General features: G+C 36.1%; 1 protein-coding gene across 1 annotated transcript in view; it reads right to left on the bottom strand.

The window, feature by feature from the left end:
* Positions 1 to 14,568, bottom strand: part of SLC15A5 (solute carrier family 15 member 5) — a 92,771-nt gene that overhangs the window by 42,026 nt on the left and 36,177 nt on the right. Inside the window, exon 5 of the mRNA XM_036867045.1 lies at positions 12,705 to 12,891. Within this exon, the coding sequence (XP_036722940.1) occupies positions 12,705 to 12,891 (187 nt within the window). The remainder of the gene's footprint in view (positions 1 to 12,704; positions 12,892 to 14,568) is intronic.

Raw genomic sequence — 14,568 nt, forward strand, 5'->3', positions numbered from 1 at the left:
CTTTTACTGTGTCCCACAAGTTTTAGCATGTTGTGTTTTCCTTTTCATTTGTCTTGAGACACTTAAAATTCCCCTTTGATTTCTTCTTTGACCCAATGGTTTTCCAAGAGTGTGTTAATTTTCATATATTTGTGAGTTTTCCCATTTTCCTTGTGTTATTCTTTCTAGTTTTATTCCACTGTGGTAAAAAAGATACTTAGAATGATTTCAACCTTCTTAAATTTCACCTCTCAAGGAGCTAGAAAAAGAAGAGTAAACTAAGCCTAAAGTTAGAAGAGAGAAATAATAGATTACAGCAGAAATAAATGAAATGGAGAATAGAATATTCAATAGAACAGACTGATAAAACTGGGTTGTTCTTTTCTTTTGAAAAGATAAACAAAATTGAAAAACCCTCAGCTAGACCAACCAAGAAAATAAGAGAAAAGACTCAATTAAATCAAATCAGATATGAAAGAGATGTTACAACTGATATCACAGAAATATAAATGATCATAAGGCACTATTATGAACAATTATACTCCAACAAAGTGGACAACCTAGAGGAAATGAATACATTTCTAGATAATGACAACTTACCAAGACTGACTCAAGAAGAAATAGAAGGCCTTACAGATGAACCAGTTTGCAAGGCAGAAATAGAGACACAGATGTAGAGAACAAATGTATGGACACCAAGGGGGGAAAGCGGGGGTGGTGCGATGAATTGGGAGATTGGGATTGACATATATACACAATATGTATAAAATAGATGACTAATAAGAACCTGCTGTATAAAAAAAATAAAATAAAATTCAAAAAAAAAAAAAGCATTCTTTGCCCCTACTTCTAAATAGACATCCAGGCGTATTAATTCTTTTGATGCATATTGCTAAATTGCTCTAGAAAGGATTATACCATTTTGATATCCTGTCAGTACTGTCGGAGGGTGTATATTTATCTTCTTCATCACATTTAAATTGTCATCATTTTTAAAAGTAAAACTTGTTTTTTAATAAAATGCAATACTTTATTATAAATAAATTAGAAAACTATAGATTAAAAATAAAGAAGAAATAGAAGGCCTGAATAGACCAATATTAGTAAGGAGTAAGGTAATAAGAAACCTCCCAACAAAGAGAAGCCCAGGACCAGATGATTTCACTGGTAAACGCTACCGAACATTTAAATTCTTCTTAAACTCTTACAAAAAATAGAAGAGGAAGGGTTACTCCCAAACTCATTTTATGAGTCCAGTATCACCACAGTACCAAAGCCAGATGAAGACACTACAAGAAAAACTTCAGGCCAATATCCCTGATGAATATGGATGAAAAACTCCTCAACAAAACGTTAACAAACCAAATTCAATAGCACATTAAAAGGATCATACACTGTGATTAAATAGAATTTATCCCTGGGATGCAAGGATAGTTCAACATCCATAAATAAGTAAATGTGATACACCACATTAACAGAAAAATAAAAATCACATGATCATCTCAAAAGATGCAGAAAAGACATTTGACAAAATTCCACACCTTTTACGATAAAAACTATCAACAAAATAGGTATGGAAGGATTTTACCTCAATATAATAAAGACCATGTAAGAAAAGCCCACTGCTAGCATAATACTCAATGGTGAAAAACTGAAAGCTTTTTTTCTAAGATTTGGAACAAAGCAAGGATACCCACTCTGGCCACTTATATTCAGCATATTCCTGGAAGCCCTAGCCAGAACAATTATTCAAGAAGAAGAAATAAAAGACATCCAAAGTGGAAGGAAAGAAGTAAAATCATGCAGATGACATGACCATATATGTAGAAAATCCTAAAGAATTCACCCACAAAATTTATTAGAACTAATAAACGAATTCAGAAAGGTTTCAGGATTCAAAACTAACATACAAAAATCACTGTGTTTCTATTCACTAACGACACACTATCTGAAAAAGAAATTAAGAATATAATCCCATTTACAATAGCAACAAAAAGAATAAATACTTAGGAATGAACTGGACCAAGATGGCGAAAGACTTGTACACTGAAAGCTCTAAAACACTGATTGAAGAAATTAAAGCATATATAAATAAATAGAAAGACATGACATACTCATGGATTGGAAGAACTAATATTGTTAAAATGTCCATATTATTTAAAGTGGTGTATAGATTCAATGCAATCTCTATTAAACCCCCAGTGGCACTTTTTACAGACAGAAAAAAATAATTGTAAAATGCACATAGAGTCATGGAAGACCCTGAGAGCCAAAACAATTTTGAGCAAGAAGAACAGAGCTGAAGGCATCATACTTCCTAATTTCAAAATATATTACAAAGGTACAGTAATTAAAACAGTATGATACTGCATAAAGGCAGACATAAAGACCAATGAAACAGAATAGAGAGCCCAGAAATAAACTCACACATTTATTATCAACTGATCTTTGACAAAGGTGCTAAAAATACAATGGGGAAGGATAGTATCTTCAAAAAGTAACGTTGGGTAAATTGGCTATCCTCATGCAAAAGAATGAAATTAGATCACTATCTTATACCATTCACAAAAATTAACCAAAAATGGATCAAAGATTCAATTGTTAAGACCTGCAACTGCAAAACTCCTAGAAGAAAACATAGGGTAAAAGCTTTGGTCTTGGCAATGCTTTCTTTGATATGACACCAAAAGCACAAGCAACAAAAGCAAAAATAGACAAGTGTGACATCAAACTAAAAAGATTCTGCACACAAAGGAAATAATCAATAAAATGAAAAGGAAACCCACAGAACAAGTGCAAATGTTTGCAGGCCATATATCTGATAAAGAGAACTCCTACAACTCAGTAGCCAAAACAAACAAACAAAATAATCTGATTAAAAATGAGCAAAGGAACTAAATAGACACTTCTCCAAAGAAGACATACAGATGGTCAACAGGTATGTGAAAAGGTGTTCAACATCACTAATCATGGACTTCCCTAGTGGTGCAGTGGTTAAGAATCCACCAGACAAGGCAGGGGACACAGGTTCGATCTCTGGTCCGGGAAGATCCCACATGCCGCGAAGCAACTAAGCCCATGCACCACAACTACTGAGCCTGCACTCTAGAGCACACACGCAACTACTGAAGCCTGCATGCTCTAGGGCCCACATGCTGCAACTACTGAGCCCACGTGCTGCAACTACTGAAGCCCTCACACCTAAAGCCTGTGCTCCACAACAAGAGAAGCCACTGCAATGAGAAGCCCGCACACTGCAACGAAGAGTAGCCCCCACTCGCCGCAGCTAGAGAAAGCCCGCGTGCAGCAACGAAGACCCAACAGAGCCAAAAATAAATAAAAATTTTAAAAAACTCACTAATGATCACAGAAATGCTAATCAAAACCACAATGAGATATCACCTCACTCCTGTCAGAATGGCTATTATCAAAAAGACAAGAGATAATAAGGGTGGTAAGGATGTGGAGTGAAGAACTCTTATACACTCCTGGTGGGAATATAAAATGGTGAGCCATTATGGAAAACAGTATGGAAGTTCCCTCAAAAAATTAAAAATAGAACTATTATATGATCCAGCAATCTGGGTATGTATCTAAAGGAAATGAAATCAGAATTTTGAAGAAATATCTCCATTTACATGTTCATTGCAGCATTAGTTACAATAGCCAAGACATGCAAACAACATAATGTCCATCAATGGATAAATAGATAAAGAAAAATGTGGCGTATACACACAATGGAGTATTATTCAGCCTTAAAACAGAAAGAAATCAAGCGATTTGTGACAACATGGATGAACTTGGAGAACATTTTGCTAAGTGGAGTAAGCCAGACATGGAAGGACAAATACTACATGATATCACTTTTATATGGAATATAAAATAATCAAGCTCATTGAAACAGAGAGTAGAATGGTAGTTGCCAGGGGCAGGAGGAGGGAGAAATGAGGAGGTATTCATCAAAGTATACAAAGTTTCTGTTATACTAGATGAATAAGTCCTAGAGATCTACCGTACAGCACAGTACCTATAGTTAATAATATTCTACTATATACTTAAAAAATTTGCTAAGAGGGTAGATCTTATGTTGTGTTCTTTTTTTTTTATAAATTTATTTATTTTATTTTTGGCTGCGTTGGGTCTTTGTTGCTTGCACACAGACTTTCTCTAGTTGCGGTGAGCGGGGGCTACTCTTTCGTTGCAGTGCGCGGGCTTCTCACTGCGGTGGCTTCTCTTGTTGCAGAGCACGGGCTCTAGGCATGCAGACTTCAGTAGTTGCAGCACACAGGTTCGGTAGTTGTGGTTTGCGGGCTCTAGAGCACAGGCTCAGTAGTTGTGGTGCACGGGCTTAGTTGCTCTGTGGCATGTAGGATCTTCCTGGACCAAGGCTTGAACCCATGTCCCCTGCACTGGCAGGTGGATTCTTAACCCCTGCACCACCAGGGAAGCCCTATGTTGTGTTCTTATCACACACAAAAAATTATAAACTATTTGTAGGTCAATCATACCTCAATAAAGGTTTATTGTTGTTGTTTTTTAAAGAGACTTATTGGATTATTTTAGGAGGGTTCAACAGCTGATCAATAGGAATTGACAAAAGAAATACAGAGAAAATGAAGGAGAGGAAATTATTTTTAAAAAATAACAGAACATTTCTCTGAATGAAAGAGTCCACCTGGTGAAGAGTACAGTGGTTGAAAAGACCTTCACCAGGGCACAATAATATGACATTTTGGAATATCATAGGTAGGGAGAAGAGTGTTCCAGTTAGGAAAAGAGGTCATAAACATAGGAATGAACATCAGAAGGGCACTGGGCTTCTCAATAGTCATTCAAGTCCCTGATGACGATAGAGTGATGGTTTTAAAATTCTGAAGAAAGGTGATTTCAACCAATTAATCAAGTATGAGGGTAAAGAAGACTTTGTAGTCACATAAGTACTTGGAAATTTTACCTCCACATACCCTTTCTTAGAAAGCTGCTTAGAGATAAAGGGTAATAAAAGAGGGAGTAAACCAAGAAAGTGGAAGCGAGGTAAGCAAGAGACCTAACAGAGGCAAGCACCAGCAGCAGATCTAGAGTCGAGATAGAGAACAAAGACGTGGAAGTCTGCAAGATTTCCGGAAGAAAAGGGGCCATTAGTACATTACCCTATATGTGTTAGTACTGGGAAAAAGCTAGTGGTAACTGGTAGAGCAGTTTGCAAATTTAAGGAAACTTTTAAATTAAATAACTGGTGGGAATTTCCTGGCAGTTCAATGGTTAGGACTTCATGCTCTCACTGCCAAGGGCCCAGGTTCAATCCCTGGTCAGGGAACTAAGATCCCACAAGCTGTGTGGTGAGGTCAAGAAAAAAAAATTGGGGAAAATCACCTACTTATTAAGTGCAGAAAAATAAATTCTTTCTTTGGTTTTGCAATGATATATATATGATTATTGTTTAAAAATATTTTATAATCATATTCTTTAGCAATATTAACTTAGACAAATAACACCTAAAATTTAAAAATGATTTACCTCTGGAAATTATGACTGGATGTAGAGAAAGCAGGGGCCAGACACTGTTACTTATTGTTAAAAAACTTTCAGTACTATTTGTTTTCTGACCTACCACACTTCCCTGAATCTCACATTAATTTAACTATATGAGGAAACGTTCTTATGTACCACTGAAAAAGGAAAAAATGCTGCCAATCTAGCATAATATGCAACCCAATTTCATACACACAGACACACACACACACACACACAATTGACTGAATTGTGTTCCTTCAAAATTCATATGTTGAAGCCCTAACCCCCAAAGTGATTATTTGGAGACAGAGCCTTTAAAGAGGTAATTAAGGTTAAGTGAGGTCATAAGTGTGGGGCCCTAAGGCAATATGACTGGTATCTTTGTAAGCAGAGGAAAAGATACCAAGTCTGTGCATACACAGAAGAAAGGAAGGGTGACAACACAGCAAGAAGGCAGGCCATCTGCAAGGCAAGGGGAGAGGCCTCAGGAGAAATTAAACCTGCCAACACATTAATCTTGGATTTCTAGCCTCCAGAACTGTAAATAAATTTCTGTTGTGAAAGCCACCTAGTTTATGGTATCTTGTTCTGATAGCACTAGCAAACTGATCACAGGTATGTTCAGATATTACATACAAATTAAATTGTTCAAATTGTGCAATTAAATTGTAGGCTAGTCCCATGAACTTTAAAGAAGGTGTTAAGGTAGATAGAAATAAGTTTTCAAAATTTCTTGGCTTTCTTGTTTCAGAATTTGAATTCTATGAGTATCTTCTATGATACCTCTCATTCTAACTAATTTAGTGTAAATCTAGATAAAAAATATCATGTCCACCCCCCCCCCTTTTTTTTTTGGTTATCACCTGTCCTATGTAAAATGGCTTATATTGATATTTTATCCAGGAATGTTTAAAGCATTAGAGACATTAGTTTAGACAAGAGATAAGCACATTTTGTAAAAGGCCAGTAATAAATATTTTAGTTTTTGTGGGACAAAAGGCAATATTTTGAAGATATGTAGGTACTTATGTTACAAGAGATAGAATAAATTTCTACAAATTTTTTATTGATGAAATTCAAAATAATAATTCTTTTTTGGGGGGATGCAATTTCACTTCATTGGTATGCAAAGTTATCATTTCTTATCAAATCAATTGCAAATGTTCATCTGTGAAAATAATTCTTAGTTTGCACACAGTGCAAAAGCAAATCGTGGGCCAGATTTGGCCCATGAGTGTAGTGGTTTGGCCAAACCTTGGTTTAATCATCAGTTTTTATTGCCTACTGAGGAATTTTAGCTCTGACTTGATGCGGAATTGTGGCATTTTTACCTGGGCCTCTGTTTCCTGTACATAGACGTGGAATGTGAGAGAGAAGTCTCTTGGCCTCTTGCTCTGTCCTTGAAACTCAAAGTATTGTCCCTGATCAACAGCTTAGGGATCGCCTGGAAGCTTGCTAGACATACAGAATCTCAAGCTTCATCCTAGAAGGACTGAATCAGATCTGCATTCAACAAGATCCAAGAAGATTTCTACACACATTAAACTTCTCTAGAGCACTATGAGACCTGGTCTAGGAAAATCCAATGAAAGATAGTTCTCCAGACAATTTCAAGCAAAGCACAAATATTTAACTCATTTACCTAGATATTTTAGGGCAAAGTGTATTTTACCTGAAGCATCTAGGTAACTACATTTGCTTTTTATTTGCTTCTGCACTCTGGTGCAAGTGAAAAATGGCTTTTTAAAAATTCATAACAAAGTTGGATTCCAACCTAAATTTAATCTGCTCCATTTTTATTCCTAACTTCTATTAGATCATAACTCGTCCAAAGCAGAGTGCAGTTTATCAGAATGTACACATTTTACACCTCTAGCAGATCTGTATTTACAAGATAAAGCACATGGTTCCAAAGGAGATATTATATTCAGATAAATAATGTATGTTTTAATATTGGCTGTGTGATTGTAGACAGGTCTATAAAAGTCTTAAAGCTCTTATACTTTATTCTATTATCCCACCATGTAATAATTTTCCAAACTAGACCACAATGAAATTTTTAAAAGTCAGAATTTATTCAAACATTTCGGTTGTACTTGCCATTTCCTATTGAAGCAGAATCTAATACTACAATATAGATATGTTAAGATTCTTCCATTATTGGCTAAATTTACCTCACTGAGAAAACTATGGGTTTTTTATGTGCAGTTTGATGTATGAGTCTCTGATATGTAACATAACAGTAAGTATGGAATTCTATTGAGTCCTTGAGAAATTGCCCTTGGATCCATGATTTTGGAAAATTCTGAGAATATGAAATTAGCTAATGTAAGAATATACTGGTGTCCATAAAACATTCTTATAGAGACAGCTGTGATTTTATCATCATACATATCTGCTGCCTTTGTGGAAGATCTTTCTCACCCACTATTAGAATGGCATATGTTTTTTGCTTTATTGTTTCTCCTACTAGTGGTATGTTCCTGTATTTGAATTGAGCTTTCCATATTCTGTCTTTCGTTTCTCTTTAGACCACTGGGAACTCATTTCCGGAGATTCAGCTTCAGTTTGTGTTTTAACTTCTGAATCTGGAACAGGTAACTCATTTACATGGAGATCAGTTATACAAATGTATCTGTAAGCATAAATTATTGCTTCAGATGGCTTACTAGATGGTCTACTTCACCTCAAATTTAATTCCAGTGTTCATGTCAACTTTAAAAGTAAGAACCTGAGAACATTAACGTGCTTTTATTAAACAAGTGAACAACCGAATGAACGAGTTATTCAGGCTAGATATTTGCATGTTACTCCTTTTAGTGTTTATACACTTCCTCTTGCCAGGTATTTTGCGATGGGTATACACTGTGATGTTTCTTGGAAAAATGTCACAGTTCTAAAAACTATAATAGAGAAAAGGTAGTTTTGATGAAATAATCCTACTTTCAATTAAGGTGATTGGATCTCTGACTTGGTTTTTAATTTATCAAGCATTTTGATTCCAACCAAAAAGAAATTTTATATTACTGCCAATTATTAGAACTAGTAGAAGTTAATGGTTATACAAAAAGGAACCAACACCTTGGCTGTACCTATATCATAAAAGACTTTAAGTTAGAATTTGAATTTTCAAGTTTTATTCTAAAGAGGAAGGTCTGGCAGATATTTGAATGTACTTCATCTGCATTTCAATATCAGTGCTACTTAAAAGCCAAGATAATTGCTACCTACTGTGTTGTACACTTCTGCTTTGTATAAGGCTTAATAACAATCTTAATTAGGCTAATTTTAGTCAGATTAATGCTTGTGTGTGTCAGCACTAGCTACTAAATGCCACATACTCCAGGGCTTTAATTAATGGCAAGGAAAGGAAATACTCATGGTGTAAACATTTTTGAACTGAAAAAGCCTAAAACAAAGGATATCCAACGATGACAGAGGATAAATCACAATATCACTAATTCTAGATTTGTAGTATATTAAGGTTGACTTTTAAACAGACAAATCTGTCACATGTAACATTAGGAAAATAGAGTCTTGATGAAACACTCTGAGCGTATCAAACCTTTGCCTTTCACAGTTCTGGAAGGTTTGGAGATTTTTTATTGTTGGTACTTTGGTACACTTGTTCATTTCTTTAGCTGATAAACTCAAGAATGTCCTATCTTGAATAAGAAACTCCTCTTTCGTTGCATTGTTTATGAGCTAGATGAAGGAAAGTGAGCTCATTTTTTTCCCTTTATTAAATTTCTAGTTTGACCAACTGAATGAGATTTCTCTATCCCTCACTCTTGGCCTGGGCTGTGATTATCCATGTCAAACACTAGGCATCGTCATTGTCTATACCATCTTCCTCCTTAAACATGATGGGGAACGACTGAATGTGAAAGGGAGTGGGAGACTCCAGGAGCAACTACTCATTGTGATGACAAAAGAATTTTTCATTCACTTCATAGCCTTAATTGGAAATAGCAGTCAGGTTTCCAAATTAACACTGATAACTTCTATAATCTAAGAACTATGTATGGCTGGTAAGTGGAATAATGATAATGATGATTATGATGATGATGCAATGGGCTTAGAATTAGAAGGTCTGAATTCAAATAAGACATTATCTTTGAGACCCTTGACCTAGTAAATGATGAATCATCATGAAGTTAAGTGGGGTATGTATATGAAGGTGCCTAGGTTCCAATTAGGAATTCATAAATATTTGTATGTTCATAATTTATATATTTATATACTTCACTCACATTTTCAAGGCACTTGGGTTCAAAGTGAAAGTAAATTTTAATGTTAGGTTAATTCAGTTATGTAAATTACTATCAAAAAGTACCCTAGGTTTATGTTTATATGTCCTGATAAAACTTATTAATCTTCCATAATCACAAGCAGAATATGGAAAACTTAAGCAAACATTTAGTTAAAAAGATGCATACCTCTTTATATTCCCATAGCAAAATATTATGCAAATAAGTGAACAAATATGTAAATGAACAAATGAATGGAGTCTGGCTTAGAAACAACTGAATTCAGTATTCTGTATGCAGAAGAATATAGCTCAGTTTTTTTAGATGAATCTAGTTTTTTTCTTTTTCCTGCCCAATAAGTCTGTTACCAATCTTCACAGGGAATATTTAGTTCATTAACATCAAACAATATGTTAGATAACTCTGTCTAACTTTCCTCTATCCAGAAAAGCACACACACTTCTTTAAGAATAGATATAATTTCAAATATGCAAGAGTAGAGAATTGTCCAAGAGAAAGTTGCTCATATTTCAAGTGAATTTAAGATTTCTTATTCTCAGGATTTTTTTTTGGCTGCACAGCATGGCTTTCGGGATCTTAGTTCTCCAACCAGTGATTGAACCCGAGCCCTCACTTGGTCAGCAGTGAAAATGTGGAGTCCTAACCACTGAACTGCCAGGGAATTCCCAGGAAGGATTTTTAAAGTAGTTCTTTCAGCCATGTTGTATACCATATTTCTCTAAAGTAGCCCAATTAAAAATTTTTTTTAGTACTAAAGCATAATTTGGAAGCTTAGACTGAATTTTCATGATTCTGGACAAGACTGCCAAAGTTTCTGGGATTTTGCAATGTAAATTTACCCCCATTTTTTTTCTGCATTCAATATATTAATAGTACACTTGCTGTGGGTAGGTACGATGTCTTACTTTTCTTTTGTATCCTCAAATACTGCCGGGCATTCACTAATACTGTTTTGGATTTCACTGGCAGACAAAAAAAGCACTTTTTAAGATTTAAGAACTGTCAAAACCTATTAAGATTTATAGTTTGCCTAAACCTATGACAATAAAGAATGTCAGGGTTACTGGCTTCTGGAATAAATCAAAACAGAATATACACTAAAGACCTCTACAGTTGAAGATAACAAAATAAACTAGGGAGAGTTTAGTCACTTTGAGTTCTTTCCAAAAACAAATCTACTTTGTGATGTGATCTGGAGTGATCTTGTTGATGGCTTTGGTAAATAGGAAGCACATACCCTAAAATGTAACTTATAAACAGAGAAACAGCAAAATATATAATAATGGATTACTAGAAGACTGCTTGGTCTTCACAGATCTCTACAAAGGAGGAATTAAGAATAACAACTGGTTAACCAAGAGAAAAGAATCTTTCAGTTGCTTGACCTTGGCTATTTCAATGAAATTATTTCTCAAGTAGACAATAAGACATAAGGTTGCCATTGCGTGCTATTTCTTAAGCGTTTCAAACTCCCTTTGTTTTGTGTTTATACTCACCAAACAATGAGACCTGCCCCTTGCAAATGATGACTCAATATTAGTTAACATTTATAGAGCTTTCACTCTGTGTCCCAGCTGGGCTCCAGGTACTGATGTCACCCTGAATTATTTCAAAAGTCTTACAGAACAAAGGAACCCAAAATTTATCTCGGGCATTCCCCTCAATAAAAAGAATAAGTGAACTAGAAGACAAAAAAGGTTAAGTGGCTTTTCCAATTCACCCAGGAGCAGCTCAGTAGCTGAGCAGGGGCTGAGACCCCCCATCTCTGGTCGTTAGAGTGAGCCTGGTTTTCCTGTACCATCGTTTGTCCTCTTGTTCCATGGCAGCACCTGAGGGACCACAGCAAGGCAGAAGAGGGTGTGACCTGAATGCTCCTCCTCTCCCATTTCACTGGCAGAAATTTTATTTTACAGTCTATTGATTGTGTTCTGAGTAAGAAGTCCTACATTTTTTTTCACTTTAAAAAATGGGAGTAGACCAAAGAATCCGCCTGCCAATGCAGGGGACACAGGTTTGATCCCTGGTCCAGGAAGATCCCGCGTGCCGCAGAGCAACTAAGCCCATGTGCCACAACTACTGAGCCTGTGCTCTAGATCCCACGTGCCACAACTATTGAAGCCCGCGCTCCTAGAGCCCGTGCTCCACAACGAGAGAAGCCACCACAATGAGAAGCCCGCGCACCGCAACGAAGAGTAGCCCCTGCTCGCTGCAACTAGAGAAAGCCCACAAGCAGCAATGAAGACCCAATGCAGCCAAAAATAAATAAAATAAATTAAATTAATTAAAAAAAATAGGAGTAGACCATAACAACAACAAAGCTGTAATTATGTGAGGTAAAGGATGTGTTAACTAACCTTATTGTGATAAATATTTTGCAATATAGACTTGCATCAATTCATGACACTGTGCACCTTAAACTTATACAGTGTGTCAATTATATCTCAATAAAGCTGGAAAAAATGTTTGAAAATTATTGTTATACACTTTACTATTGGAAGAAGTACTATATTAAAGCTGTGAATACAACTAACTTTTAATAAATTTTTCTGCTGGTTCAGAAGTTAAAGCCTCCCAAGTATAGCCCAGCATTATTTTTTAGGTCCATTACCTGTGTTAATTTTTAAGAACATTCTCAGCATCGACTTAGGAGTAGAGACTGCTTTACTTGAAGAAGAAGAGGCCATTTGGTGGCACTGGAAGTTGCACCAAGTCTTTATGTGTGTCTTCTGAGGAAGCATAAAAGGATGAGAAGAAAATGGGACACTGATGTCTAGGTAGAGATTTGAGAAGATGGACATAATCACTCTCAAATTCACCTTCTTCCCAATTTGTCAAAATCAGACTCTACTCCGGAACATATAGCTAGCTTAGATCCTAGTACAGTGTTTTTTTATTTTAAAAGTTGTAAACCATTCACTTGAAATGGTAAGTTGTACTTACTAATGCATGCCAACAGAAATGGGCCATCTCTCTTAGAGGGAAATAGGCAGGTGCTGAAATACTCCATGAAAGGAGCTAGAATTAGTAGTGGTAGGATGCTGGTGACATTCATTACTGCAACTGGCAGAAGAAATCCACCCAAATTCAGGTTGGAATTCATGGTCTGCAGATAATATCCTGAAGGAATCTGTATTTGAAGGGGGAAAGAGCCATTCAGTAAGACAATGGTTAAAGTAACTTTGGAGGAAGTGTCCTGTGGCAGATGCCTTGTCCCTTGCCAGTACTCTGTGACAGATGAGCTGGATGTTCCCCAGGTCTTCAAGGTCATGATTATGAACTGACAAAGGAGAGTAGGAACTGTGTTTAGTCTATTGACAATTCTACTGATTCTTTATGGACGAATATTTTGTCATCTAGTCTATCTTCTTAATTTTCCTTGGAAAAGTAAAAGTGACCCTAATTTTGTGCTTGGGATGACACATAAGAAAGCAAGTAACAAATTTTGCATATAAGCAAATAAGCTTTTTGTTTTTCCCAACAATAAAGCAAAAGCCAGTAGAAAGTATTAAGACTTTCATTTTCACCTGGATTAAAAAATAGTTTGGGGCTAGACTAGATCCTTTAAATAGCATCGAGTTTGATGGCAAAATAGGTAAGAATGATTTTTCTCTAAGAAGAGGGGACCCAGTGAGGAAACACATTACTTGTTGTAGGCTGTCTTTATAGGCTCCCTGGATTGGCCTTGTTTTTAACATAAGCCAAGTAAAACGAGAAAAGGGAGAGAAAACATACTTGTGTCTATACTCTCCTTTTAAACTAATTGTGTGGCACTAGAGGACCAAAAAGGGAACTCCATGAAAAGAGTTGCACAATAAAGTAGCAGAAATGAAAAAAAAAAAACCAAAAACAAAACACCAACAACACCTCTACCTCACTGGAAACCCTCAAGGTAGTGTTAGAATTTCTTCATTTTTAAAAAAACCCTAATACTAACTAAAACTCTAACATTAACTTGGAGTCTCTTCAAGTATTCCTAACCTCTCATTAGGTCACAACATCAGAACTAAAGCACAATGTCACAGGAAAAGGGGCATCTCCTCACTTTTCTAGTTCATGAGCTGTGTTGCAATAATCACATCTTTGTCATTATCTTTAGTAGCACAGAGTATTTCTTTAATTCCCAGGGGCACACAAAGCTACTGAGTGGCTTGGCGAGAAAGTCAACCCAAGTCTTGTCCTTGAGGAATGGATTCTCCATTTTTTCTTACAGTGTGTGAACTACATTAGGATTCCTGCCTTACCTCCATCCTGGGAGAGCAACCCGGCTCAAACATCCAGATGACAACTTCTTGTTTGAAACCTTCACTAACTCCTTCTCTATTATCAATTGTGCAATTCGAGAAGGTATAAGGAGAAGCAGAGTCATAACCAGCCCACCAGTTGTAAAATGAGCCTATTGCTATGTTAACTGCCTAAACCCAGGAATGGACCACATTTTCACTGAGCTTCTTTCTATCTGTATAAAATATGTCCTGGTGATAATTTATCTTCCAATCTTTAATTTGACCCTTGGGATTGTAAACAGGATTGTTTTGGCTGGGTACAGATGGCAAGAGGGAAGGGAGTATTGGCTAGTTCTGCCCTAGTTCAATCAAAATATTAAGCATGTATCCCCAGTCAGAGGAAAATGAAGGATGGTTTTTAAAATAGTGCTGGCAGCAGAACTACTCTAAGTCTGAAAGGATCTCAGCACAACTTGGAAGTTTCTGTTACTGATTTCAAGCGAGAATTATTGTTAACAGGAATAAAGTTATTATCGGCATGAATCACAGACACAGAAACCTGTTAACTTAATAATGTGGCA

The sequence above is a fragment of the Balaenoptera musculus genome, chromosome 10, assembly GCF_009873245.2.
Source record: "Balaenoptera musculus isolate JJ_BM4_2016_0621 chromosome 10, mBalMus1.pri.v3, whole genome shotgun sequence".
NCBI classification, from domain to species: domain Eukaryota; kingdom Metazoa; phylum Chordata; class Mammalia; order Artiodactyla; family Balaenopteridae; genus Balaenoptera; species Balaenoptera musculus.